Raw genomic sequence first — 27,788 nt, forward strand, 5'->3', positions numbered from 1 at the left:
ATGGAGGGGCTGCACCTCTTCTCCGATGAGGAGGACACCAAGAGGACTGAATTGGATGAGGGCGAGAAAGCAGAGGCTCCAGAAGAAGAAGCCATAGCTCAGATCAGATGTACAGGCGTACAAGTGAGGTGCTTATAGCTACCAGGTTCCAGGAGGAGGATGATGAATAGCCAATAGTAGCCTCTCGTTCTGTGCCCTCCATGCTGGGTCCACGTAACCGCCTTTGTTGCGACCCTTATCATGTGAAGGCAGCATATCAATCTCTGAATGAGTAGTTACACTAGCATCACAACGGCCTCATCCTTGAAGGTAATGCAGTCTCAGGAACATGTGGCCTTTCTGTAATGTGATAATAACTGCAACAGGGGTTTGGTGAGCAAAGTTCGGACAGTGCAGCCTCTGCAAACATCCTGGTGACATCCCACTGTCTATGGCAGCCTTCAAGAGGCAGGAGCAGCACTGCAATCTTCATTGCGCTCGTGGCAGTATTCCTGCATTCATGTAAGGCACCTCAGGACAACAATCGTCACTCTTTGGTTATCTACTTCATGCCTCAGGGACATTATGCAACTGCCCTGTGGTTTCTCCGCACAGGCAATCGTTCCTGTAAGACAAGTGTTCAGGCCTCTTCATTCTACACACTCCCCATTGTTAGATACATCCTCATGACACAGTCATCTGTAACTCTCAGTGATGGATGCAATGCAGCAGTTTAACTCACCTCTCAGTGGGCCACGAAAGGCTCAGGAGATGCATAGTCTGATATATGTGACCTGGTCTCTGTTTTCAATCTCCCAATTTCCCGTTCTGCTGAGCCGTTGCATTTTTTGGTCCAAAACTGCTGACAGTCCATCTGGGCCTTAAGGACCCAAATCAATGATAATAAAGAGCACACATCACATCTATTGCAGCCTCACCCTGATCCCATCTGAGGACTCCACATTCCCATTCCAACAGTCTTACATATGTACACTGAAACCAGGCCCCCTGATGCCATTGTAAGTCGCACATTGCCATGTTGATTGACCATGTGAGAGCTGGCAGTGGATTAATGTCATGAGATGATAGATAGACCTTCTGTCCCTGTGCTACATCCTCCCATGTCCAAGTGAGCTTTCTGGGACCTTTGCAAACACATCCTAGGCCGTACACTTATAACCTTTCAGCAGGAATCACAAAGCTCAGCGTGTTGCTGCGAGATCCATTACTCTGTATCATGGAGGGGGGAAGGTGGGTGCTAATATTGGGGTGATGTTCTAATACACACGTGAACCTGAGATAACGCTGCAGGCAGACAGGAGCGCATCAGAGCTGTGGGTTTTTGTTCTGAAGTCAAGCACACTCAAGCCTGTCGGAAGGTACGTGGAGGCCAATGAAAGAAGCACCAAGTCCATGCGTGCCACCATTAAATCCTCTAGGATACACATTCATCACTTTACTGTGCAGAAGCATTGGGGGACTAAAGCAGCCTGCAGGTTCTGAACTCATGAGGCACCATGACATGAGCCTCTGAGACAGGACTCATTATTGCCTGGCCAATCACAAAGTTCTTAGAGGCTCACGCTTCACTCAAGTCCCTGTTGAGCGGAGAACGGGCAGACACTGTAATGAGATGGTTGTAGAGACCATTGAGCTGAGGCAGACAATGGAACATCTGGAGGGGGGTGGGGAGGGGCATCAGTGACATTTGAGTGAAACATTATCTGAAAGGAGAGGCATACACAACATGAGAAGTGGAATAAGTTGAAATATATTTACATATGTGCAAAGAATATAGAAATAGTGGATACCTGTGCTACCTTTGTGCTCCTGATATTTCTTAATTTTTTTAATCCTACTGGTACGGTTTGGTGCTTCCCCGACATCCACAGCTGAGGTGGAGGCAGTCTGGTGACTGCTACGTCCTTTTGTCTGGATGAACTTGGCTTGCATCCTCTGGAGGGCCAAGGCCAGGAGGGCCCTGGTCTTCTTGGGGTCTCCTGTTGTGAGACAGGTGAACCCTCCTCAGCCTGTGGAGCTGGACCTGATGGGGTGGCAGTCAGGGAGGATTGAGATGGGCTGGACACTCTCGAAGTCACCTGGGAGGGTGGCCCCCGGGTGTCCAGCTGATGGTCCTCCTCCCTATGGGTGCCCGAGGGCCCCTGCCTTGAGGACAGGAGTCATGTGGAGTGAGGTCGAGGTGCCCCATTTCCCTCTCGCTTAGCTACTGATGGATCCCACCAATGGCTAGCATGATGGAGTTCAGGTCCTGCCTTATATCAGGTGCCTTGTCCTGTCCAAGGTATCCATAGCGGTTGCCATCCTGCTAGTATTGATCTTGGTGCACTGGCATGTTGGAGTAACGGCATCAGTCAGAATGCAGACAGACTCCTCCATCATGCATTGCAATCTGGTGATGACATCTGACAACCCTGCCTCATGTTCCTGTGTCTGCCTTTGCAGCTCCAACATCTGTGTTAGGGCCGAGTCCAGAGCCTTGTCATCTGACTCAGACTCAGCAGGAGTCTGGTCTCCAGCAGTCCTCTGAGTGCCGGTGACCTTAGAGGTCCCTGCCTGTGCCTGCTGTGGACCTGAATCTGTGCTGTGCTCACCAGATTGAGAGCCCCAAGTCTGCTCTAGAACTAAGGCCCACCGAGGTGTGTGTCTCTGCACTGTGGAGGGTGCGGGTGAACGCAGTGACTGGTCTTCATCCAGTGTGCCCTCAGGATTCTCATCTGAGTTGGTTTGGGGGCTGGGGCTGATGGGCTGGCTGCCTGTGCCTCTTTTCCTCTTTGTGCTGGTGCCTGTCAAAGAGACATGAGATTATTAGTGATTGTCTACATAGTGACCAACATAACAAAGCACTCACAGTTTTGTTGGCTGAAGGGCGAGATGGTGATGGGTCCTCACTGGCTTAGGAGGTGCCAATCTCAAGCTCGGCACAGGCATGGTCCTGGTCCTCACCAGCAAGCTCTGCCGCATGTTCCTCACTCTGTGAGGGGCCTGAAGTCAGGCATCTCCCCCACCTCCGGTCTGGGATCTCTCCCTGTTCTTGTGGGCGATCTTATCTTGCATAAAGACAAAAGGACAGGCTGTGAGCAGGACAGATACTAAGGCAGATGATATGGATGCCTGCCTTCCATGGGTCCTGTGTGGACCTGTTTAAGGCTGAGGGTGCAAGCTGCACAGAATTTGAAGAGAGACGAAGATTTGAATTGTGTGGGAGAGTCAGTGGTGATGTCCTTTGTGCTGGCAGTGTCTGAGATCACTGGGGACTGTAACCCTGTGGTTACGTGATGGACTGAGAGTTGAGAGTCAGGAGAAGGTTGACTTTCCTGGCAGAGCAGATAAGATCACGGATCCTTTTCCTGCACTGAATAGCAGTTCTCCTGTGAGCTGCATTGGTGCTGGCTGCACTGGTGACCTTCTCCCAAGCCACAGTGGAGGTTGGTGAATCTCCATCTCCCATCACTGAAGTAAAAGAAGTCCTGGTGTGCCTCCACAGCATGCAGACGTACAACTAACACTTCATCTCTAAACCTGGGGGCAGTCGGCTGCTTTCCTTTGGGGGCCATCACTTACCACGACCAGTCCTGGGTTGCACAGAGTGAATGATGTGCGTAGGTGTGGTTTAAATATAGTGCCTGGAAAGATGATCTGATGAGGTCATGCAGGACGGACAAATCACAGCCCGCCCTGCTATCAGACCTGAAGTGGATCATGTTCATGCACATAAAATCAGATGTTTTGGCATGCAAAACTGCTAGTCCAGCTGGTGGGAGGCATACCACTTTTCCCACCCACCACCGTACTTAGTCTCCGGAGGGTAAAAATCCACCCTAAGGTTCTATTTTGGTTTTAAATATTTTAAGGAAACCATGAAAAGAATTGAGGAAATCTTAATTTAGTTCTTAATCAATGCTAGTGCTTGGCTCAGTCCTGCTCAGAAATACGCAATCATTAATATTAGCATTGGCCATATGACTTAGAAAGGCTATAAGCACAAGAGATGGAAGTGTTACACTGGAAGAGTAGGAACCATTTCCAGATTAAAGTTGAGGAAGTTCTTGGGGCAGTCTAGTTAGTTGCATGTTCCATTAAGTATTCCTGAGCTAATTAAAAGTGTTACTTTTAACAAGGTTATTTCAATGAGATAGCAGGATTAATTTTGTCAGGTGTTTTCTCTTGGGACTTCCATGGACATCCTGCTAAAATTACAATGGGAGATCAGGAGATGCCCAGGAATTCCAGGAAATTATCGAGTGGGTTATTTATTGTACACCAACAATAACTCAACAAGAATAACAATACATGTACACCAACAACAACTCTGCAACAGCCATAATATACGTACACTAATGTGAGAATGGATATTATTTTTAAAATATTTTTGGGGAACATGGTGTTATTCTGTGAAGAAGGCTGTGTGTCTGAGGGTGTGTGTGTGTGTAAATGATTTAATTAAGCGGGGGAAGATTACTAGAAGACAGGTTACCTGGGGGGTTTTAAGCATGAAAGGGTAAAGGCATTAGGTTTGCAAATTTGTAATAAATATATTACGGTGATTTGAGATTCAAGTAAATATGCTGGGTCTAACATTTGCATTGTTAGATAAATTGAGAGTTTGTTTGAATATCAAAGGGAAGTCAGAGTTGACAAGAAACATGCTTGCACCATGCAGGGGTTCCATAGGTAAATAGAAAAGGGTATATTATGTTTTATTGACCCAAACGCAGAGACAAAATAGAAACATGAAGGATTTTAAGTTTGGAAGGGTTTGAGTTTCAAGGGGGTGTGAGAACACTGGAACCAGAAAAAAGGGTATTTTAGAGTTACTGTGGAGAGCTTATGGGTAGCTGTTAGCCAAAGCTGTTGGCTGCTAGCTGTTGGCTGTATGAGGAATATCACCTGGAAACAGCTCTAAGCTGGAAGAAGATGCAGTTTGAATCAGCCATCCAGTCAAGCCAGAAAAGTCTTGGGCTGCAACAAGCAGTCCAGTTATGTTCTGGATTTCCACAGCAGAGTGAGAGAAAGTTTAAGAGGTCATGTGGCATGACTCTATCAAAGCTACCACAGTTTGTCTTGAGTAATATTTCTGGATTTTTATAGTTAAACATCCATAAGGGAGTGTTGCCCTGAAGGTGTTTACTTGTAGGTGTAGCCAAGTAGGGAGTCTACTGGGGAATGTTTTGTAAGACTGATTTTTACTGTGTACTTAAGTTTTATTTTGTTAATAAAACATTTACAATTAATTTTTTAAATCTGAAAAGTGTTACTGGACTTCTTGCTGCTGAGATCAGTATGTTTTCATCTCATTTTCAGAATACAAAAAAACATGAGTATGGCCGCTAAGCCAAGTTTCCCTCTGGGATTTGGTTTGTGCAGCAATTAACATCAGCTATGGTCATAACAACTAACAACAACATTGCAATAGCCACAATACGTATACACCAACAACAACATTGCAATAGCCACAATATGTATACACCAACAACATTGCAATAGCCACAATATGTGTATATAAACAACAAATTTACACTAGCCACAATATGTGTACACCAACAACTCAGCAAAAATCACAATATATGTACACCAACAACAGCTCTGCAATAGCCATAATATGTGTACACCAATAACAGCTCAGCAAGAAGCACACTACACTTGGGAGGGAGAAGAATGAACAAAGAGAGTATGGCTGGGGTAAATATTTCCACAAAGATTCTGCAGCAAATATTAAAGAAACAATTCAAAGTTAGGACCACACATCATACAGTTTAATGGATTTTATTGTAAAAATTGCAGTAAGCTTCTACTTCCAGTTTTGAGCTTTCCATTCTGAGAAAAAAATCATACATGACAACTAAGGTTAGACATTTCCTCCATAAAGCTTAACCCAGGAAAACTGTTGACCTAGATAGAAAAGACAATCCAAATCTCAATAACCTACCTGAGGGATTGACTGTTTCTTTGGCTGATTTATTTGAATTGCTCTCATCTATTGGTGTTCTATTTGAAAAGTAAGCAGCTAACATTAACCTCTTTCTAACCAAAGATCCTAGTTGGGTCCAATAGTGTAGATCACTATCCCTGCTACCAGTCCTTTAAATCTCATTCAATAGTGAAATATGTTGCAATGTATCCTTCACTATAAACCATTATCTGGTCATCAAATTGACTTCAAATCAAATCCATCATCTTATGACACTCTTGTGTCTTGGAGTGATTCACTGCACACTGTAATGTTATAGGCAGTGACATTTCTGGTGCATTTGATAGAACATGACATTCTGACCTCACGCACAATGGATAATCTTGTACTTATAAGAAACTGAATTGTTGCTGCATATCTGGTCAGCTGCTTAACTGGAAATAGACTGCAAACTAAAATGAAAAGCTAATACCACTGTCGTTCTCCCATGCATTAGATCATTCTGTGCTTTGCCCAACTCTCTCAGTTTCACTATACTCACCATCGTGGGTAAGAGTAAAAGTGATATTCTTTTTGCTGATGACAATGGCATAATATAGCAAAATGGATTGGCAGTAAATTAAAATGGCAACTAATTTGATGTGCAGGTGCAATAGGTGAACAAAAAAACACGTATTTTAATATTGAATTCTAATGTGGGAAACATGCTGCTTAATTTTTGGAATCATTTTATTATTATAGCTGACTTTGATGTTTTTGTGTATATATTCTTCCCCACATCTCAAATACCTTTCACCGCCCTAACTGGTAAGTGCCAAAAAAGTTAAGATTGGTCCACAAAGGTTTATCCCTTTGGCGCCATCACACTCCTACCACAACATTCCGGTGTATACTGAACAGTCCTTAACAATATTTCTACTATCCTGTCTGTATATTATCCCAAACATTTATCATTCGCTAAATAAAATTCTTATTTTTCTAATTTACTTTTTATATTTCCCGCTAATTAAAGAAATGCACCTTTTGCAAACTTTTGGTCCTATTTTCTGGCTTACTTTGAAGTTAGATTCTACGTTTACCTTTTCTGTAACTTTTCATACACAAGATATATGATGTCAACGTCAGCAGGCAGTCTCAAAGCGCTGGCTCTCCATTCTAGTTGCATACATGTAGCCCTTTGCAAAGCCAAGCTTTAAACCTGCCCAGTTTGTTGGCCTGAAAGTTAATGTTTTAAATGCAGTGTTGCACCCTTTCAATGCAAGACACAGACTGCTACCCACTCTCAGGGCATTAAAATTAATTGCTCAGCAACCGACTGTCCACATTGCCGTAAAAGTGCATAAGCAGAGTCCTGTCCTGGCTGGATAGAAACCTGAGTGCAGTACAAGTACAGTCGAGGAACGTGGACAAGTCTTGCATTGTGCTAAACAGATAGCACACTCAAGCCAACAGATTCATTCCGGTGTCATTTAGATGTGTTTGTTCAACTGAATAATTAAATAAGCCTCTTGGTTGAATTTGTGAGGTTACAGCTCCCAGAGATCGTCTTGCACTGACCAGAATCTTATGTCTAAGTCATGGAGTAGTTGAGTAGATGCGCTGCGGCTTAAAACTTTCACATGGTTCTCGCGACCGCTCTTCCATCGGGAACCCCAGAGAAATAACTTAGATCGTTGTTTCTGCCATTTCTCGGTGAATTCCTCTGACCTTCCACCGAAGTAATAGCGGATACTCTGGAATTCACACTTTTTTTAAGGGTGATTCTCCCAATGTTAAAATCATGTCAGATGTTCGAGTCTGGTGTTCTGGTGATTACACTCTCTTGCATTAGAGATGCCAGTGAGTCAAAATAGTGACCAAAGAATTATGTCGGCCCCAGTCAGGATACCAGGATGTGGAGTAGAATCCTTCTCCCAAATATTCCCTTCTCCTTCCACTATCTTTAGAGGAATTATAACTGCTCAGCAATTTATGGCTCGTCTCCTGTGCATGCTGCGTTCTGAATAGATGTTTGTTATAATGATTTAACCAAGGAAAGATGTGGGCAAATGTTTTTCTAAATGAAAGTATGTTGGCATCAACCTCAGTTGGACGAGGCCAGTGTAACATCAAACCTCTCTAATACCAGCAAAAGGGCTCTTTGAGGTAGGAGCAAGTGTTTGAATTCTGTTCCCCTGATATAATGAATTCTGTTGTTATTGGCTAATGTTGCTGTGTAATTGTCAATAACAAAACCACTTGCCTTTTGGAGGCGTGTCCTCCGGTGTTAATTTATTTACTGCAGTCCAACTCCGAATGCTGCTGATACTTCCCAAGAGTGAAGACAGAGAACAGCTCTCAGTCTTCTTTAAAAAAGGTACACGTTTTATACAGTTTCATATTTTTAATTCATGGTGTTTATTTACTCAATTTGCAAAAAAAAAATTCATTCACACATAATTAGACTTTTCTTGTTCATATTTTGATCAAGTTTTGCTGAAATATTTGCATTTAATTTAAATTAAGATTTATCGTGGTGGAACTTAGCACTGTGTGATGTGCATTTTTGAGTGCTAAGAACGAGAGGTTTAATATAGTGGTCACGGTATTTGTGCATACCGGGGCGGGTGTGGAATTGAACAAGGTACCGTATTGGTCGGGGTGTTAGTGCGCGCATTGAATCCCTGCCTGAATATGGAGAGCTGGCAGATCACATTGCCCTCTTGGATACAGTATATCTTAAAGAATGAAGAGATACTATGTAGAGCAGGACATGCTCCTGAAAGGAACGGGGAGCGGGGGGCAGAGCGCAAGCGAAGTGTCTCAGCAAGAGGCTACATCAAATTAGGGTAGTCAGGGAGCAATTTTCCTATCTGAACCTCAGTGAGAAACAATGTATGTTACGCCTGCACTTCAGTAGACACCCGCAATGAAATCTTCTACTTGTTGCAGCCATAAATCAAACTTAAAGCAGGGTGTCGATGGCAAGGTCAGCATTTATTGCCCATCCCTAATTGCCCTTAAGAAGGTGGTGGTAAGCCGCCTTCTTGAACCACTGTGGTGCATGTACACCCACAGTGCTGCTGGGAAGGGAGTTGCAGGATTTTGACCCAGTGACAGTGAAGGAATGGCAATATATTTCCAAGTCAGGATGGTGAGTGGCTTGGAGGGGAACTTCCAGGTGGTGGTGTTCCAATTCATCTGCTGCTATTGTCCTTCTAGATGGTAGCAGTTGCAGGTTTTGAAGGTGCTTTCAAAGGAGCCTTGGTACGTTCTTGCAGTACATCCTGTAGATGGTACACACTGCTGCTAATGTGTGTCGGTAGTGGAGGGAGTGAATGTTTGTGGAAGGGGTGCCAATCAAGCGGGCTGCTTTGTCCTGGATGGTGACAAGCTTTTTGAGGATTGTTGGAGCAGCACTCATCCAGGCAATTGGAGACTATTCCATCACAATCCTGACTTGTGTCTTGTGGTTGGTGGACAGGCTTTGGGGAGCCAGGAGGTGAGTTACTCACTGCAGAATTCCCAGTCTCTGACCTGCTCTTGTAGCCGCAGTATTTATAAGGTTAGTCCAGTTCAGCTTCTGGTCAATGGTAACCCCCCAGGATGTTGATAGTGAGAAGGCTGAGAAAGTGACAGTGGCCATGAACCTTTATGTCTGGTTCCATTCAGGCTGGAGCTGGAGATACTTACAACATGGTCTAGTTAGCCATCCACTGTTGTGTAAGGTGGGATGAGGAGAAGGGTGGTTATGAGGCTTGCTATTCAATGGGAGCCAAATGCATTTCATTCTCAGTTGCCAGACAAAAGCAGGCAGTGCAAGTATGCAGCTACAGTAGGACTGCCGGCTTCCCACGGTGCAGATGTCCTGACCGCAGATGCAACATGTCAACTCTGCCATACACCAGAACCAAAAGGGATTCCACTCCCTCAACGTTCAGCTGGTGTGTGACTGTAGACTGCAAATCATGCAGATCAATGCTTGGTATCCTGGTAGCAGCTATGATGTCTTCTTTCTGTAGCCATCTGTATTTGAGTCATCGTGGCAAATTATATGATGGTTATTGGCAAGAAGGGCTATTAGTTGAAGACATGGCTAATTATTCTGGTGTACAACCAGCATGCATGTGTACAACATGCATACAATGAGAGCCATCCCATCATATGAAATACGATAGAGCAGACCATTTGTATGATGAAACAATGATTCTGTTGTTCTGGAGGAACCCTGCAGTATTCAGCAGAATGGGTATACAGTCTGCTGTATGTTGCACAACCTCACCATAATGAGGGGACAACCCCTGTTTTACGATGAGTAGTTAAGGAGCAGGAGCATGAGCAGGGAGAGGAGTAGTAGGAAGAAGAGAAAGGTGAAGAGAATCTTGACATCTCCTTTCTCTCTGGGCTTTCCATTAGGAAATGAGCCAAGTGAGATAATAGCAACCACAACCCCAATCCCCTATTTGCCAATTGTTCCACACCTTACCTTCCCTTTGTCACTGACCATCACAGCACCTGCATGGCCCCAATGCACAAATAAAAGTCACCCCAAAATAAACATTCCAAACCAAGTTTATAACTGAAATTATTTTGCATACAAAAATCAACAAACCACAGTTGTGCATTTCCTTAGTGTCTGTGTCTCATGTGTTTTTGCCTGTCCTGGTGCTCCGACACAGTGTTACCCTAATGACTGCAGAATAGCTGGTGGAAGGCTGCTGACTTCCAGTGGAGAAGCTTGCAAATGGCCTTGGAAGATAACCTCGAGCAGTTCTGGGTCAGAAGGCCTCTCTGCAGACTGCACCGCCTGGGTATGGGTGGCAGCAGTCTGGGCTGGCTGGCCGATAGGTAACAGCAGGGGCACTGGTGGAGTGGCAGTGGTGGAGGATGAATGTTGTTTTCCAAGAGAAGCACCTTAGGTTTGTGCTCCATGGAACCACTACAACTCCCCACCGGACAGCACTACAGCAATCCTAGAAATCGACTGGAGGACAGGTTGCTGGATTGTAGTGACAACCCACAAGCTCCTTTCCACAATATAATCCACACCCTATGATGGCAGCAGCCTTACCCTGCAAGGCACAAGCTGACCTTGAATGAGATGTCTGACTTTCCACTGCTTGTGCTACAATGGAAGTTGTGACACTGGCCATCAGATGCTGCAGCATGGTTGGGTGCACAACTTTGGAAACAGAATTGGCCATATCTACCATGCTGGAAAGGATGGGCTCCAAACTTCACGCAAAACCCTGTGTTGGATTCTTCCTTGCCCCTCAACATTGATTGCAAGCTTTTTGCCATTTCATTGTGCACATCCATCAGTGTTTCACATCTGATTCCTCTGTAGTGCAACTTTCCCATTGAACTGGCACCTGTTCTATTATTGCCCCATGTCCTGGCTGCAAGCACCTCATTCCCAATGTCTCACTATGTGCATATCCTGCCTCTAATCTCACCACTAAGATATGCGCAGTGCCAGTACTTGAGATGGTGGCTATGAGTGCAAAATCAAGTGATGGTGCTGTGTTTTCATCATCACTTTCTTCTAGGTGTTCCTCCACTGCCTGGCCAGGTTGCATCTCTTGTGTATCTGAAAGGAGAGAGGCACAAAGACCAGGTTATGGTGGGGGCAGGGCCTGCAGGTGAATGTAAGAGGGGCATGCTTACACAATTTACAGCTTGCAAATCAGAAGCATGTGTGGGCTGAGTGGGATGTGGAATGCGAGGAGGAGGATTCGGTATGAGGTTACTTTAAGTCCCGGACCTCTTACCTAATGTCCCAAAATTGGGAAGGGCCTGAAAACTAGGTCCTGCCCTGGGAACTATATGCCCCATCAGGCACTGCTTTCCATCATATCTGGTCACAGCACACTGATTTCCTGCTCTTTGAGTTCGGGATTAAAGGTTGAAGCCAGCTTAGGCCGCCTCTCATCCCTTCCTTTCCCTGTCCCAGCTAGGTCCAGCTCGGTGGAGAAATCAGCCTGGCTTTGGTTATCCTAACTGGGCGACCGCTTTGCAGAACACCTGCGGTCTGTCCGCAAGAATGACCCAAACCTCCCTGTCGCTTGCCATTTTAACACTCCACCCTGCTCTCTTGCCCACATGTCTGTCCTTGGCTTGCTGCATTGTTCCAGTGAAGCCCAATGTAAACTGGAGGAACAACACCTCATCTCCCGACTAGGGACTTTACAGCCTTCCGGACTGAATATTGAATTCAACAACTTTAGGTCATGAGCTCCCTCCCCCATCCCCACCCCCTTTCTGTTTCCCCCTTCCTTTTTTTTCCAATAAATTATAAAGATTTTCCTTTTCCCACCTATTTCCATTATATAAAAAAAAACCCCACTAGAGCTATACCTTGAGTGCCCTACCATCCATTCTTAATTAGAACATTCGTTTAGATAATATCACCAACTTTAACTTTAACACCTATGTGTTCTATTGTACTATTGTCGTTGACATCTTTTGATGATCTGCTTCTATCACTGCTTGTTTGTCCCTACAACCACACAACCCCCCCCCCACCTCTCTATCTCTCTATCTCTCCGCCCCCCACACACACACCTTAAACCAGCTTATATTTCAACTCTTTCTTGGACTCGAACTCAAGTTCTGTCGAAGGGTCATGAGGACTCGAAACGTCAACTGTTTTCTTCTCCGCCGATGCTGCCAGACCTGCTGAGTTTTTCCAGGTAATCCTGTTTTTGTTTTGGTTATCCTATTCCCCACCCCAGGACTCAAATTCCAGAAAATCTCTGTATTCAGTACACATCCAGTTCCAAGCTTCCCAAATACGGGGTCCGGTACATGAATCATCATCAATGGTTTCAGCCTTACCATTGGTACTATGACTGGGATGGCAGGAGTGGGCATATGACCATGCCCCACTACTCTGCAGGCCATACCATTAATTTAAAAGTTTAATTTTCTCACCAAAGCAGACAATAGTCTATTTCCTCTACTGGTGCCCAGAATAAAAGAGGCTTCAAACAGGCTTCTTTCAATAAACTCTGAACAATTGTTTATTATAAAACAAAACTTCTTTTAACAAGCTTCAAGTACTGGTTAATGCACAAATATAATCAGGAGGTATAACTATCCATCTCTTCCTAAAGAATTCTCCTAGCACATTCACAGACACACACATACAAACAAAGGATAAATGGATAGAATCTCTTTGCAGAGATGGGCTTTAGAGGATAGGTATTACAAAAATAAAGGATATAGTTTGCATGGTTTCAACTATGTGAACCTGGAGTTTCCTCATGTGAAAACGACCCTTGGTCCCAGTGGACATTTGGGAGTTCTCACGAGCTAATCTCAGCTTTACAGGTCCAAATGTAGACTTGCACTCAGTGAGGGTTCTCTGGCTACAGGTTGATAGGCACGTGCACTTTCAGGCAAGGTAGAGAAAGGGAGCCAGTTAGGGAGCCTGCCTTCCTCAGCTTGTTCCCCAACAAGACCACCTTCAAAACAAGCAGGTTCACAACTTAAGTGTTTTCTCTCTCTCCCATGTGATTTCCAGCAAGTTACCAACCTTTGCCTTTCAGTTTTCTCCCCATCAATTAAAGTGATTGCTTTTCAAAACAAACAACCAGATCTTCCTCAAGTACAATAAAGGTCAGGTGATTTCTTGGAAGAGGCCGGCTTGTTGACAGTTCCAAGTTAACTTATGACACTTCTAAAAATGATTCCAGGTCAGCATCCAAATGTACAGATGGTGTCAAGCCCTTCCATTTTGTAAAAGGTAAATTCAGTCTTGAGAGGTATGATTCTAACACTGACCAGAGCCGCAGCAATTGGCACTCCAATAATGATCAGCATCGTCTCCTCTATGGTGGGGTAGGACATGCAGGCAACACCTATCTCCCTTTGGTTAGCTTCTGCTGTCTCTGGTTATGCCACCTTGTGCTGCAGGAGGAGGGAGCTATTAGTGCTGGGTCACGTCAGGAGCTGCAACAATACCTGGCTGCCAAGTGTATCGCTCCGAAGGATTTTACAATGTATGTGGGTCTCTCACATGTCCAGGCCATCAAGGCTGGACAGTAGCAAGCACATAGCATGCATCAAGAGGCAGTTTCAAGAGGCACAAATAAGAAGACATCCTCAGCACAGGGTGTATCATGTCAGGTCCAGGTCCAGCTATCTGGACATGTCAGAGCACCAGTGTAGGAGAAGGCTGAGGATGTCCATACAGATGGTCACAGATACCTGTGCCACTGTGCAGGACAGACCACCAGCCAGCAGGTGTTGCCCATAGCAGTCAAGGTTATGGTAGCCCTACATTTCTCGGTGCCCAGATTATTGCAAGACCCTGCTGCAAACCTGTGCAGTATTTCACAAGCAGCAGCCCAGCGCTGTATTACCAGAGTTACAGAAACCCTGTTTGCAGGATTCACCACCTTTCCCACAGACATGAACACCCAGGTGCAGACGGCAATGGCTTTTGTCATGATACCTGACTTTCCCAAGGTGCAAGGGGTAATCAGTTGCACACACGTGGCCATCAGGGCATCCACAGTTAGACCTCAGAGATTCATAAATCAGAACGCATTCCATTCTGTCAACATTCAGGCGGCGAGGCCACAGAAGATATTCCTGCACGTGTGTGTTCAATTTCCAGAAAGTTGTCACAATGCCTTCATCCTGCAGGAGTACTGCCTGCCTCAATTATTCCACCCCATTCCTCAGGTGCCTGACTGGCTTCTCAATGACAAGGCTCCCGTTTAAGGAGGTGGTTCCCCACAGAATGGGACCCAATGGCATAACAATACGAGCCATATGCAGAAGTGGAGCATCATTGAAGAGACTCTCAGACTGTTGAAGGTGTGCTTGGCTACTCTGGAGACACCCGGCAATACTCACCTGCCAGAGTCTCTAGGATAGCGGTTGTATGCTGATTGCTGCACAATATGGCGCAGAGAAGGGGGTGTATCTTGAGGGGGCAGCTGGTGAAGAAGGGCGCATGTCACTGGAAGATGATGAGGAGGAAGAAAAGGTAGAGGAATGGCTAGCGGAGTCAGAGGGTGAGCCTTTGGAGGCAGAGGGTGGAGCGGGCAGATCAGCGGACAGCATATCTGAAAGCTGTTGGTGGCCTCCATGCAAGATGCCAATGTCGCCAGGAACTTCCTAACAAAGTGGCAATTCATTGGAGTGACCAGGAGGAGTTCACAGCATAGCATATGCATGGCTAGGAACCAAGCCTGAGTCTTCAAGTGGAGGACATCTGTGTCACCATCCTTCACATTCTTATCATCACTGTGAGAGGGACAACAGGCTACTGTCTCAATCAGAACCACCAAGAATCTTAGTCTATGAAGATGTGCCCTCAATGTGCCCTGCTACATGAATGAACATTGACAACCATTAGAGCAGATATTGCATGTATTTACAACATCTATCCAAAATTACAATTACAATAAGCATCTATCTAACAGCACAGTGACCCATTTAGTGGTCATGGCGGCAAGGCACCTTGCAAATGTGCAAACCCCTTCAAAGTACTCCCTGTGTTGCCTCTGAGGAGGTGAGGCAGACTGCTCACCTCTCTGGCGGTGTAACTGTGAGGCCTCAATGTGCAGGAACCTGTTGGGGTTCCTCCTGTAGCTGCGCTGCCTGCATCTCTGCTGTGGCGACTGAGACCTGTATCACAGATGCTGGCTTTGACAGGGGGACTGGGGAAGCCTTGGAAGATCAGCGTGCTGAAAGCTGCTTGGGACCCTCCTCCTCCTCCTCCTTGAGCTCCTCAGCCGTGGGTAGGCTCTCAGAGAGCCTGGAGGGAATCAGCTGCTGACCCCTCCAGCCACCATTGTGCCAACAGCGCAAGTGTCCTGTTTTGGGTATGCAACTTCTCGTGTATGCCATGGATATCAGTGCTCATGTTATGAATGGACTGTTCCAAGCCACTTGTACCCTGTGCAGAATCTCCCTCAGCTCACGCACGCACTCCAGGTGCTGCTACATGTGATTCTCTATGAGATTGGCCATTCTCTAGAAAGAGCTCACATGCTTGAGCCCCTGAAACATGAGTGAGCCATAGACTCCTCCACTCACAGAGCATGAGTTTGCATTGCCATCGGGGATTTCCTGATATCCACACATCTGCTGTAGCTGATCTAAGAACTGAACCCCAGACAGTAACTTCACAGGCCTTTCCTCAGTGTGTGCTGGAGTATCATTGTGACTGCCCTCCCTCCTCCAAGGGGAGTTGTCCATGAATGCCTCTGACTCTGACACCTCCTCCTGTACTCTGGCGCTGTGTGCCTCACCCAGTGACCCCAACTCTCATTGTGTGCAGGAACTCACTGATGTACAAGTGTCTGTGTTGGGGGATGGTGTGCTTGTCTGATGTGAGGCAGCACCCTCAGACATCTCTTCCTCCTCCTGATGGCAGAGGGATGACTCAGCTCACAGGGGTGGCAGCATGCTACTGGGGCCTGTGTGAGGCACAAGACATGGTAATGAGAGTTGATCTTTGTCTTCCTAATGGCTATACAAACATGACACCATCCACATCACCCTGATATTCAGTGATGTGCCGCTTGCTACTGATGTAGCCATACTTGTATACACCCCTGTCCCTGCTCCATTTCCTCCCCTTGCTACCATCATCCTAGACATATCCTTCCCCCTCCCCCAGCACATCACCTCTCACCCCCAATGAAAAGGTGCTGTTATATGACTCGTCCACGGCCAATTGCACCTGGAATATGAGACTCTTCATCCCTGATGCTCTGGCGAAAAGGCACACGTGCTAGATCCCTGGCCCTCTCCTCCACAGCCCATATTGGCCTCAGCTGCAGTGTCCCACCACCAGTCCAGTCCATCTCCCTGGCATTATGAGCCCTCTTTTCCTGTGAGGACAAGAGGAAGAGGTGTGAACCACATTGTACTCCTGCATGGACATACGCTGCTCATCAGTGTGGCTTGAACAGTGGGTCATAGATGTTTTATAGCATGAGTGCCTCATGTTCACATAGTCCTCCTGGTTACAGGACATGCATGTACCATGCGTGGCCCACCCACACTGTCATGCCAATTAGAGACCTTCAATGGCCATCTCTGCTCCAAGAAGGACACACTTACCTCGCCAGACTGTGGAAGGTTGTGGAAGTGCTTGCAGCACTGTATTCAGGTGTGCCTGTGTTCACCCTATACACTTACAATCAATACAATCTCCAGCCATTTGTGATGGTAGGGCAGAGCTTTCTGCCTGCTGGGTACAGGATGTCCCTCTTGCCGCTCACAGGTCCTGGTCACTGTATTGAGGTGCACATGATGCCTGTCTCTCCATTGATGTTCTCCTCTGGGACATTCTGGCATGGCAGCAAACAAAACACATGGGCCTTTATGTGTGCTCGCCTCATGTGGAAAGTCACAATTCATTGTCCAGTTGGATAATGGGATGACATTAACGAGTGGGTCACTGATAATTGGTACTGGGCTGCGTGCTGGCTGGGTGCCACTGGTGTGTCTGTCCGTGTGCCAGCATGGCAAGAGCGATTAACGAATGGTCATGACCCAGGGGTCCACTGGACCCTGAGGTGCACATCAGTGTGACCACAGTGAGGTGCAGGGTGGCTTGATGGCCCAGGACTTGGCACCTTTTTTTAAGCCGTCAGTGATCAGTTGGGATTAGAGGTCTTATAGCTGAAGGCTGTGTGCAGAGAGCCAATCCTAAAGTATGACGCTGATCACAATTGCTGCAGAGTGCAGACACTTGATAGGAGAGCAGCTACAAGTGCCAGCAGTGAATCAATGCTGTGTCAATGATAAATAGAGACAGTAAGAGAATACAGCTTTCATAGAGTAGGGTCATGCTGCATCAACTTTACCACAGTTATAAATCTATTGGCCATCACATATGATCCGAATAAATAATGATCTTACTACTCACATGACAAGGGTCAGAGGTGACTTCACAGTACTGGGTCAGCTGTCTCGCCATCAGTTTCACCTGCCAGCAATGGCATCAGAGGAGGGCCTTTATATCAGGGCTGCAAAGCGATTTGCCCACCTCCACATCCAGGCCTGGTGCCCACTTTGCCGAGCCTTCAGAGTTGGTAGACCCGTCTCCATCACAAACCCATGTCCCCAGCATGAAAATAGGACAGACAAGCACCTCCACAACAGAGGTAAGATCACAGGGTCAGGAAAAGACAAAAATCAAGCCTTCAAATGAGCTGGCAACACAAAGCTGACATTTAGCGTGCATTCCTTTGGACAGGCAAGGGTTAATCGCACATCTTGATCCCCGCGCCTGCTTTCAGGCGCTATCCCATTTAGCTCTAAAGCAGGTTTGTGAGAAATAAATGTATCTTCATATTCGCTAACTACTAGAGGATTTGCCTGTATGCATATTCCCAGGATTGACTGCCAAAGAATCCACCAAAAGTTGATAAGTGACCAACCTAAAAATATTAAAGCATACCAAAGTAATGATGAAGAAATACACTCACACAGGGGAATGGGTCCAAGAAATATGCTCATTGTAACTCTATTAGTTGGGTTGTAAGCATATAGTGTAAGGGACTAGATTAAACAAATAGGTAACTCATTATTAACCCCACTTCTAAAGAGATATTCTGTCTCATTTTGCACAGTGTGTATTCCAGTCCTGGACTGAATGACTTTCCACCCTGCAAAATTATGTCCTGATACAGTGAGGCACTGAGAAAAATATGCCATGTTTGGTCACTGTATTTTTGATTAAATTATATTAGCAACACAACAGAAAAGAACCTACAGGAACAAAGGCAAAACACTGCAGATGCTGAATATCTAAAATAAATGTCGAAAGTACTGGAAATGCTTGGCAGAGCCTGAAGCATATGCAGAAACAGAGTTACCTGGGTTGAATTTTGCCATGAGTGCCTAGGCTATTTCCAGATCGCAACCCTGAGTTTTTGGATGGTGGAAAGGTTGCTGAGGTGCAAGGACCAATCAGGGGTCAGCATGTGAGGGAGACCAGCAGCATGCGCTGCGGTGTGCAGCTGTAGTGACTGGTGTGCAAGAAAGAGCATGGCAAAGACACGGAGATGCAATGATCCAGAATGATTTTCTTAATCCCCAGCACTTTCAGTGGCAGTAAGCTCCAAGAGATATTGCTGCAATGGCAGACATCTACCTACCCTTGACTGCAGGCTTCCCACTATCTTCCGATTGTTTACCAACCTCACGTAAAATTGGAGCTATTGGGTCTTCCTGATGTGCACCTGTGAGCTGGAGAGCTATGCAAAATCCAGGCGTCCTGCTTACCTCTGGGAAAATTGGAATGATGTGGATACTTGCAGCCTAATCACCTTTGTTAATTGGCTTTCCGTTACTGCCGAGTGCTGCAATGGTATCCCTGATGAAAATGTATGGAGGTGGGAACATGTCAGGGAGCTAGCTAGCACCCTGCCCTCCAAACCCAAGTCCCAAGTTGCTGGGCCAATTCTGGCCAATGTTTCAGGTTGATAATCTTTCATCAGACCTGGGAGATGTTTAAGGTTAACAGCTTTTAAGCAAGTAAAAGGAGGAAACGAAAGAACAATGGGAAGGTGTCTGATCAGGTGCATAAGGATTTAGCATTTTGCATTTGGCTGACCATCCACCTCTCCTCCACCTAAGGAAAAAACTCTAGCCCTCAGCCTTCACTTAAAGAATGCCCTGACACAAGGCACAATGGATTAGTCAAAGGTATGGGTCTACCCATGTGTAAATTCAAAATTCAGCAATGCTGCTCTTGAAATTTACTGAGCCCAGCTCAGGTGACCCGTGAAACTTCTAGGAGTCATAGACAACAGCAGTAAAAGATTAGAAGTAATTAAAAAACAAACACTGGGAGTGACTGGAAATACAGATACTGGGAATTGGAATAAATAACACATTAAAGTGCAAATGCAACAAAAATAAAAACACTTGGAGAAGAACTCTCTCTATTTGCCTCTTATCCTCCATCTCTATTCTCTATTCCAAACATAAAGCAATTGGGAGGTTATTCCTAAAACAGAGAGATGTTCCTCAGTCACTCCCCCCACCTGGGTTCTCTCCTGTTGGGCTGGGGCCAGCATCCTCCTATTTGACATCTCTTGTTCGCCAGTGACTGAACTCCACTCAACTAATACCCAAAAGGTATTATTCTTCAATAATCTGATTTGTGATTTGTGCAGAATCTTTCTGCAATGGAGACCATCTCTACGCAAGTTATATCTGCAGAAGATGAAGAAGAATTTGAAATCCGATGCCAGGAAGAGCAGTCAGAAACGGATTCTTCTGATGAAAATGAAGGTATGGTTATGTTTAACCAATATATATTTAATAAAATTTGATCAACATCCTCATAGTAAATGTGCATTTATATTTTTCTCGGAGCATGGATGTGTGCGTATATTTATATATATATATATATATATACACACATATATATGGGAGATTACAAATACTAAGTGTAAAAATGTCAAGAATCTTCAAAGGATTAAGGTGCTGATTAGAAAAAAATGAAGTTGAAGTGGTAGAATATAGAAGATAATTCTGACAACTCCACATTAAAACTTATGACCACCTTACAGAGCCATATAGCCAAACTCAGGTTATGTGGAAAAGAAAATGGTGATGTATGGAACAACAGCAGCAAGAGTAATGAGTGCATCATCATGACTGGGATTTTCTCGTAGTAACAAGGGCGAAACTGTTAGCATTCACCCTTATTACTCTGTAGAAACAGGCAGCAACTTCTGGAGTTCGCACGTGTGCCGCTCAAGATGGAAATCCAGAGGTTGTTGCCAATGATCCTCCATAGATCTCCACTTCTGAAGTCTCTCCCCCCCCACCCCCCCAATACCAACACCATCCTTGCCCCGCCAATTCCATGCAGACTGCAATCAAGTAAAAATCATGGACCGACGAGAACTTTCACAATATTAATCTTGTTGTAAGAATCCTTGATAAAGCTACAACTCGTTGAATGGGATTTTAACAGCATACTAAGTTTATAATTACTGTTAAACCATCCTGAAAAACTAAAACTAATTTTATATTTGTTGAATGATAAATTTCATTACGATTAAAAAATTTAAAGTGTGGATTTTTTTTAAGTTTATGTTTTAAATTCTACAATTTGTATAATCCAATCATTTATTTTGCTATTTGTAAAACTTAAACTAGAGGGGAAGGAACTGGAAGTGGTTTATACTTGCTGATTTGTGGTCTGTGAGAATACTTAAATTTGATTGGCTGCTTACCCTTGTTGATGACATTACTATTTCTGGATACCTGGAGATCTCCTTGACTTGGCATCAGATTCAAACAGATGTCTGGAAAGAAGAAATCCATAACACTGAGATCACTAGACCGTGTGCAGAGCTTTCACTGAGGTCAGCAGCAAGTACTATCATTCTGCCATTGACCACAAAATCTGGGTCCATATTTATTTTGGAAAACATGTAGATTTATACTGTTAAAATGGTTGGCTCTGCATTTATATCTCTCAAATGTATTCCTTTGCTAGATTTCACTACAATACATTGTGAAGTATTGTGATGCCAATGTCCTTTACCATCAAGCTGTGGATGTAAATATATGTTATCTCCATGTATGCAGCATAAATCTACATAGCAGTTGCTCAGAAATCTCAGGTGTTCCAGATATTTCTATTAATTGTAAGATAAAGGATTGTTCAGTTGCCTTCATCGTATCTTCCTTGACCTGTGAATGGTGCTGTTATCTTCCACTTGCTGAGTAATAGGCTTAGGCATTAATGGGTAGAATCATAAACAAGATACTGCACTTCCAAGATGTTTTGATGTATTCTAAATAACCCGTGTTTCTCTTTCTTCTTGTGTTATTTATTATAATGTTTCCCCTGCTTCTGCCCTGAACTCCCAGTGTTACTTTTCCATATTGTTGCAAGGAGGCAATGAATTTTTAACAATTGAAAAGTCACACATTTGAAATTTGTTTTCTAGCAACTGTTTTGTTGCTTTTTTTCTACAAATAGATTTTGCAAGTATATGGAGCTTAACATCTATTGACTGTTATTTTCTTAGATGGGAGAGGAGCTTGCATGTAAAATTATGGAAATACTTTTTTTGCTTTGGATAATCATTGATTAGCAATTTATGTTGTTAGTTTTGGAACTTGTTCATCTAATAACAAAGCTGTAAACTCTTGGCCAGAAGAATAGACAACCTAGGTATATTTGAGTCTTTTATGGAGATGATTGGTGGTGCTGTGTGTTGCCAATACTCCCTACCAAAGTATAATTTGCTTTTCCTTAGTCCTGCAGCCAAGAGGAGCAGTGGTAAACTTGACCCAGGCTCCTTGCCATTCTACACTGAAACTACTTCACTCATGAGTGTCACCTGATTAAAATATCTTGAACAACACCACTTTCTTTTTATATTGCATCTTTAATATAAAAACACAAACTTAGATGATTCACAGATGCTGAATCCAAGAGGGACATAGGTGAAGAGAGGGAGGTAGAGGAGTGCAGGAGGGAATTCCAGAGCATAGGGCTTAGGTAGCTCAAGGCAGCACCACAAACTGTGGGATGAAGGGAGGTGGTGGACAAGATGCTAGAGTTGGAGGGACAGAGCATTCAGGTATGGGGGGAGGCTGTGGGGCTGGTGGAGATTATGGCGATCGGGAGAAGCAAGGCTATGAATTGTTAAAGATTAGTCAAAGGATTTTGTTTTCAGTGGCAGCCTATTTTGGAGACAAGGTAACATTTTAGTTACTTCCTGGAGGTTTTAATGAGAAAATGGAAGGCAGATCTTAATTAGGGTTTGTTTTCAATTATATATGAAAACGCACAAGAGCATCAAAATACTTCTTACATAAAGAGCAATATGTCATCAATCTGTTGATAGCACATTATCATTTCAATCCTAACTATATTTTCTTTGTTAATTGTAGTCTTATGTTTTATTTCTACCAGAAGTTCTCATGGACACCAAGAAGTCTTCAGGTGCTGCTCATCAAAGTTGGGCCCCCTCAGTTTATGTCTCTTTTCTAAAGGAACATTACCTGTTTGCAGGTTATGAGATCACCATCTATGAATCTATTGATCATTTTGGAGCTGTGACCTGGCCAGGGGTATGTCTTACTTAACATACATTGAATTTAGAACTTAGACTTGGGGAGGAGAAAAAAAATGGGAGACATAGAATAAACAAACAAATGAATAAACATACTTCCCAAGGTTCACAGGAGTGGTATAAATTTTCTGTCATCTGTTAATTTGTGACAAATATTATGAATACCAGGTTTTGGCATACCATACTCGAGTTCTGTGGTGTTGTCTATGCCCTAGAGGGGAAGAGCAGTCACAAGTTCATGCATCCCATGCAGTGGTAGTTATGAACACTTCTGAGTTTGTTTGAGTCACTGTAACTCACCTCAGGGCAGCCCAGGCAGAGGCCTGGAAACAGCTTGTCACCTTCTTATGGTGCATGACATTGTGATACGACAAGAAGGGTGTTAAAATTAAAAATGATCCTTATCGCATTACCACATAGCTGAGGATAATGCTGTTGGAGGGAATTACATTATCATACTTCAGGCCAGATTTTCCAAATTATGTTCGAAATAGGTATAATGATTAGTGATGAATTGGAGTGCACTGGATTATTTACCCCTAAATGCTATTAATATTGTATCAAAGATGAGCCATTCCTCCTTTTAAATTTAAACATTTGAAATAATTATGAGTACGAAAAGCATTAAGTTTTGTCCAATCCTGTTGACCTTCGGATCTTTCTACTAGTTGGAAGATGTTATGGAGCCCAACTGTGAAGGGGTTGATCCAAAAGTAATACACATAGGGATCATTTAACATTGCCTTTGTTAATGTAGTCCTCTCATACCATGTATCATCAACATTAGCATTCAGACAGGTGTCATTAGCACTCAACATTTAAGCAATAATACAGTCGGGTAGTCGTCAGAAGAAGGGGATAATTCTTTGTAACTGTTTGCAATTTTTAAAAAAAGGTCCCAATGACAAGTTCCCTCAAGCGATACTATAAACTTTATATTGTCTCAAAACAGCAGGTTTACATTGTGCTTTCAGTTTTTAAAAAATAACTGATAAGCTGGCAATAATTTCTGAACATATGAATTTGGAGCAGGAGTAAGTCACTTGGCCCTTTGAGCCTGCTCTGCCATTCAATAAGATCATGGCTGATCTCATTTTAACCTCAATTCCACATTCCCACCTACCCCGATAACCTTTCGCCCCTCTTGCTTATCATGAATCTATCTATCTCCGCCTTAAAAATATTCAAAGGCTCTGCTTCCACCGCCTTTTGAAGAAGAGTTCCAAAGAATCATGATCCTCATCTTCTGCCTTAAATAGGCAACCCCTTATTTTTAAACAGTGACCCCCCCCCCCAGTTCTAGATTCTCCCATAAGAGGAAACATCCTCTCCACATCCACCCTGTCAGGACCCCTCAGGATCTTATACGTTTCAATCAAGCAATATAATGCAGCAATAAATCAGTTTATAAATATGGCTTAAAATAATGCAGCACTTGGTATTATGACAAACACTGTATCACTTTAATCATGAGTTAATTGGAACTATACAAAGTATTTGTATTTGCCATTGTTATATTTCGGGTTTTACGCTAGATACTCTACATGGATTCAGTAACAATAGTTTCCAAAATGAAATTTTAGAGGCCCTAAGTATATTTTTTCCAGCACAATATCAAGATAAAAGCTAGTGAATCCTGGGGCTTAAACAAAGAAGTTGTCCCTGTACACCAGTTATTGAACTGACTATGTGCCAACAAGTTGTTCTCCATGTCTTCAATGGACAGACTTGACATAAAGCAGGTACATTCATAGCAATCATTGTGAATGTGTTACATTAATGTACAAATTTTATTCTTTACAATGTACCAAATTAAGGATGCTTTCTCTAGTTATCCAACATACATTCAACCTTTATCTTACCTGATAAACTGCGTATGGACTCAATGTAGCTCCACAAAAGAAGCTTGTGCTGGAAATCTGAAATAGAAATGCTGGAAATGTTCAGCTGGTCGTGCAGCATTTGTGGAGAGAAACAGGGTAAACATTTCAGGTCATGATGATCCTTCATCAGAACTGAGGCAAGATAGAAACGTAATGGGTTTTGAACAAGTGAAAGGGGGGAGGAGGAAAAACAAAAGGGTATGTCTATGATACAGAGAGAAGGAGAGATTAAATGATAAAAGGTTTCATGGCACAAAAGCAAAAGGGTGTGGTAATAGGTATAGTAAAACTTTTAATTTCACTTGCTCAAAACCAATTGTATTTCTATCTTTCCTAAGTTCCTGTCATGACCCGAAACGTTAACCCTGTTTTTCTCCACAAATGGTCTCTGACCTGTTGAGTATTTCCAGCATTTTCTAGTTTTATTTTCACCTAACTTCCTGCTGGAAACATAGTGCAACTGCTTCGTTGGGTTTCAACAACCTCAAGTAAAACCCACTCAGTAGCTTCTGGCCTCAGGGTTCTCAATCAAGGACTACAGCCAATCACTGACCATGCCCTGTTCTCAAAGATTTATGGTTAGGCTTTTCTGTCAGCATTTCCCATTCAGTTTTGTTATGCCAACTGTAATAATGTAATTTCAGAATCTGGACAAGAATTGACTCAAGCTTCTGAAGTTTCTGAATTTCATTACCATCTTGCATGGAAATAATGCTTGAATTCTTCATGTTACAGTGGGAAATATTAGTATATAGTTAATATATAAAATATTGACCAGGGTTATAATTGTTTCTTTCTATAGGCAGTTGAGTTGTGCCATTTTCTCGAAAGCAACAGGACGGAATTCAATCTTGATGACAAAAATGTACTAGAACTAGGTGCTGGAACAGGACTGGTGTCTATTGTGGCGGGCTTACTAGGTATTTATATTTTTCTCCCTCTCTTCACTTTTGCAATAACAACTTGCATTTACATAGCGCCTTTAATGTAGAAAACCATCCCAAGAAGTTTCTGGGAATGGACACCAAGCAGCAGCAACCAAAAACCTGGACAAAGAAGGGGCTTTCAGGAGGATCTTGAAGAATGAAGGGTCTCGAGGCATAGGGGTCCAGGGAAGGAATTCAGTTTAACGCTGACTACCATGGGGGCTGGTGGGAAGAAGTGTGCAAAAGGCTGATGTCAAAGGAACGGCAGTTTTGGGTAGGGATTCTAACAGTGGAGAAGACGAGTGAGTTAGGGATTTAAACACACAACGCTGTAAAGGCACTTACCTTCTCCCTGAAACTGTCCTCGCTTTTCAGCTGCCAGACCTCCCAAGGTCTGAAAAACCGACCGCCCATTGTAAAACCTGGAAAGCAGATTAAATCGGCACTGCCAGTCTCAGTAAAATATAGAAATTGCCAACCCGTCTCCGGAAGCGGAGCCTCCGTTAAAGACACAAGTCGGCATGTTGAGATCGGGTTTCAGATTTTATAAACCGTAAACATCTGACACAACCCCAATCAACCCGTTATTTGGTGTGGAAATTCAGCCTACAATTTCACTCAAACTGTGAATCAGAAGGACAGTTAACCGAGAATTTTGATTTAAAGAAATCTTAATTAATTTTTACATGTGTATTTACTGACTTACACAGGCCCCTTAGCTAAGGTGAAGACGTGCACACTATATTTTTCAATGTGACGTAATTAATTTACCAATATAGAGTAACAGTTTAATATCATTCAATATAGAATGATAATAATATTGACAATTTTGTATGCACCTGCATGTCTGATTATTTATGCCTTTTCTCTCAGGTGCTAATGTAACTAGTACCGATCTCGCTTGTGCGATTGGAAACTTGCAAAGTAATCTTATGAGAAATACACGACGGAGAAGCAAGCATCAACCCCAGGTTAAGGAGTTGGTTTGGAACGTAGATTTAGATAAAAACTTTCCTCAATCTGTTCATCATTATGATTACATCTTAGCAGCTGATGTCGTTTATCTTCATAACTGTTTGGATGATTTACAGGTTACATTTGAATATTTTTGTCAACCAGGCAGTGTAATATTATGGGCAAACAAATTAAGATTTAATACAGACCACGATTTTTTGGAAAAATTCAAGGCAACGTTTGATACTATAGTTCTGGCTGATATCCCTCACTTGGAAGTAGTAATAATTAAAGGAACAATGAAGGCACAATTAGTGAAGAATACTTAGTGGGAAATTGGCATGTTTATCATTCAAAATAATGCGCTTAATTCAGAGGAAAGAATGGTTTCCATTAAAACTATCTTAAATAAATCCTACATAGTATTGTGCTTTTGAAATTTACACATTTAACATTATAGAATCATAGAAAGTTTACGGCACAGAAAAAGGCTTCTTGTTCCATTGTGTCTGTGTCGGCAGAAAAACGATTCAAAACAAAAAACAAAAATACCTGGAAAAATTCAGCAGGTCTGGCAGCATCTGCAGAGAGGAGCACAGTTAACCTTTTGAGTCCGCCTGACTCTTCAACAGAACTAAGTAAAAATAGAAGAGGTGGAATATAAGCTGGTTTGGGGTGGGGGGGGGGGTGGTGGTGGTGGGACAGGTAGAGCTGGATGGAGGGCCAGTGATAGGTGGAGATAACCAAAAGATGTCACAGACAAAAGGACAAAGTGGTGTTGAAAGTGGTGATATTATGTAAGGAATGTGCTAATTAAGGGTAGAAGCAAGGTACAGATAGCCCTAGTGGGGGTGGGGTGAAGGAATCAAAATAGGCTAAAAGGTAGAGATAAAACAATGGATGGAAATACATTTAAAAATAATGGAAATAGGTGGGAAAAGAAAAATCTATATAAATTATTGGAAAAATAAGGGGGGGGGGGGGAATCGGAAAGGGGGTGGGGATGGAGGAGAGAGTTCATGATCTAAAATTGTTGAACTCAATATTCAGTCCGGAA

The 27,788-nt window shown here is 43.5% G+C and overlaps 1 protein-coding gene across 1 annotated transcript; it reads left to right on the plus strand.

The window, feature by feature from the left end:
- LOC121283913 (protein-lysine methyltransferase METTL21C-like) lies at positions 1–27,060 on the plus strand. The gene is made up of 5 exons (XM_041198715.1): positions 1–123; positions 20,041–20,158; positions 22,809–22,966; positions 25,654–25,771; positions 26,651–27,060. The coding sequence occupies exons 1-5, from the start codon at positions 1–3 to the stop codon at positions 27,058–27,060; spliced, it is 927 nt and encodes a 308-aa protein (XP_041054649.1).
- The last annotated feature ends 728 nt before the right edge of the window (positions 27,061–27,788 follow it).

Source organism: Carcharodon carcharias, chromosome 11 (assembly GCF_017639515.1).
Source record: "Carcharodon carcharias isolate sCarCar2 chromosome 11, sCarCar2.pri, whole genome shotgun sequence".
NCBI lineage: Eukaryota > Metazoa > Chordata > Chondrichthyes > Lamniformes > Lamnidae > Carcharodon > Carcharodon carcharias.

What these genes read in the sequence shown, in the direction of transcription:
- LOC121283913 (XM_041198715.1), top strand. Translation starts at nt 1, where the DNA reads ATGGAGGGGCTGCACCTCTTCTCCGATGAGGAGGACACCAAGAGGACT. An exon ending in TCAGATGTACAGGCGTACAA is followed by an intron (nt 124 to 20,040) that starts GTGAGGTGCTTA and finishes TGATTTGTGCAG; the next exon opens with AATCTTTCTGCAATGGAGAC. An exon ending in GAGCTGTGACCTGGCCAGGG is followed by an intron (nt 22,967 to 25,653) that starts GTATGTCTTACT and finishes TTCTTTCTATAG; the next exon opens with GCAGTTGAGTTGTGCCATTT.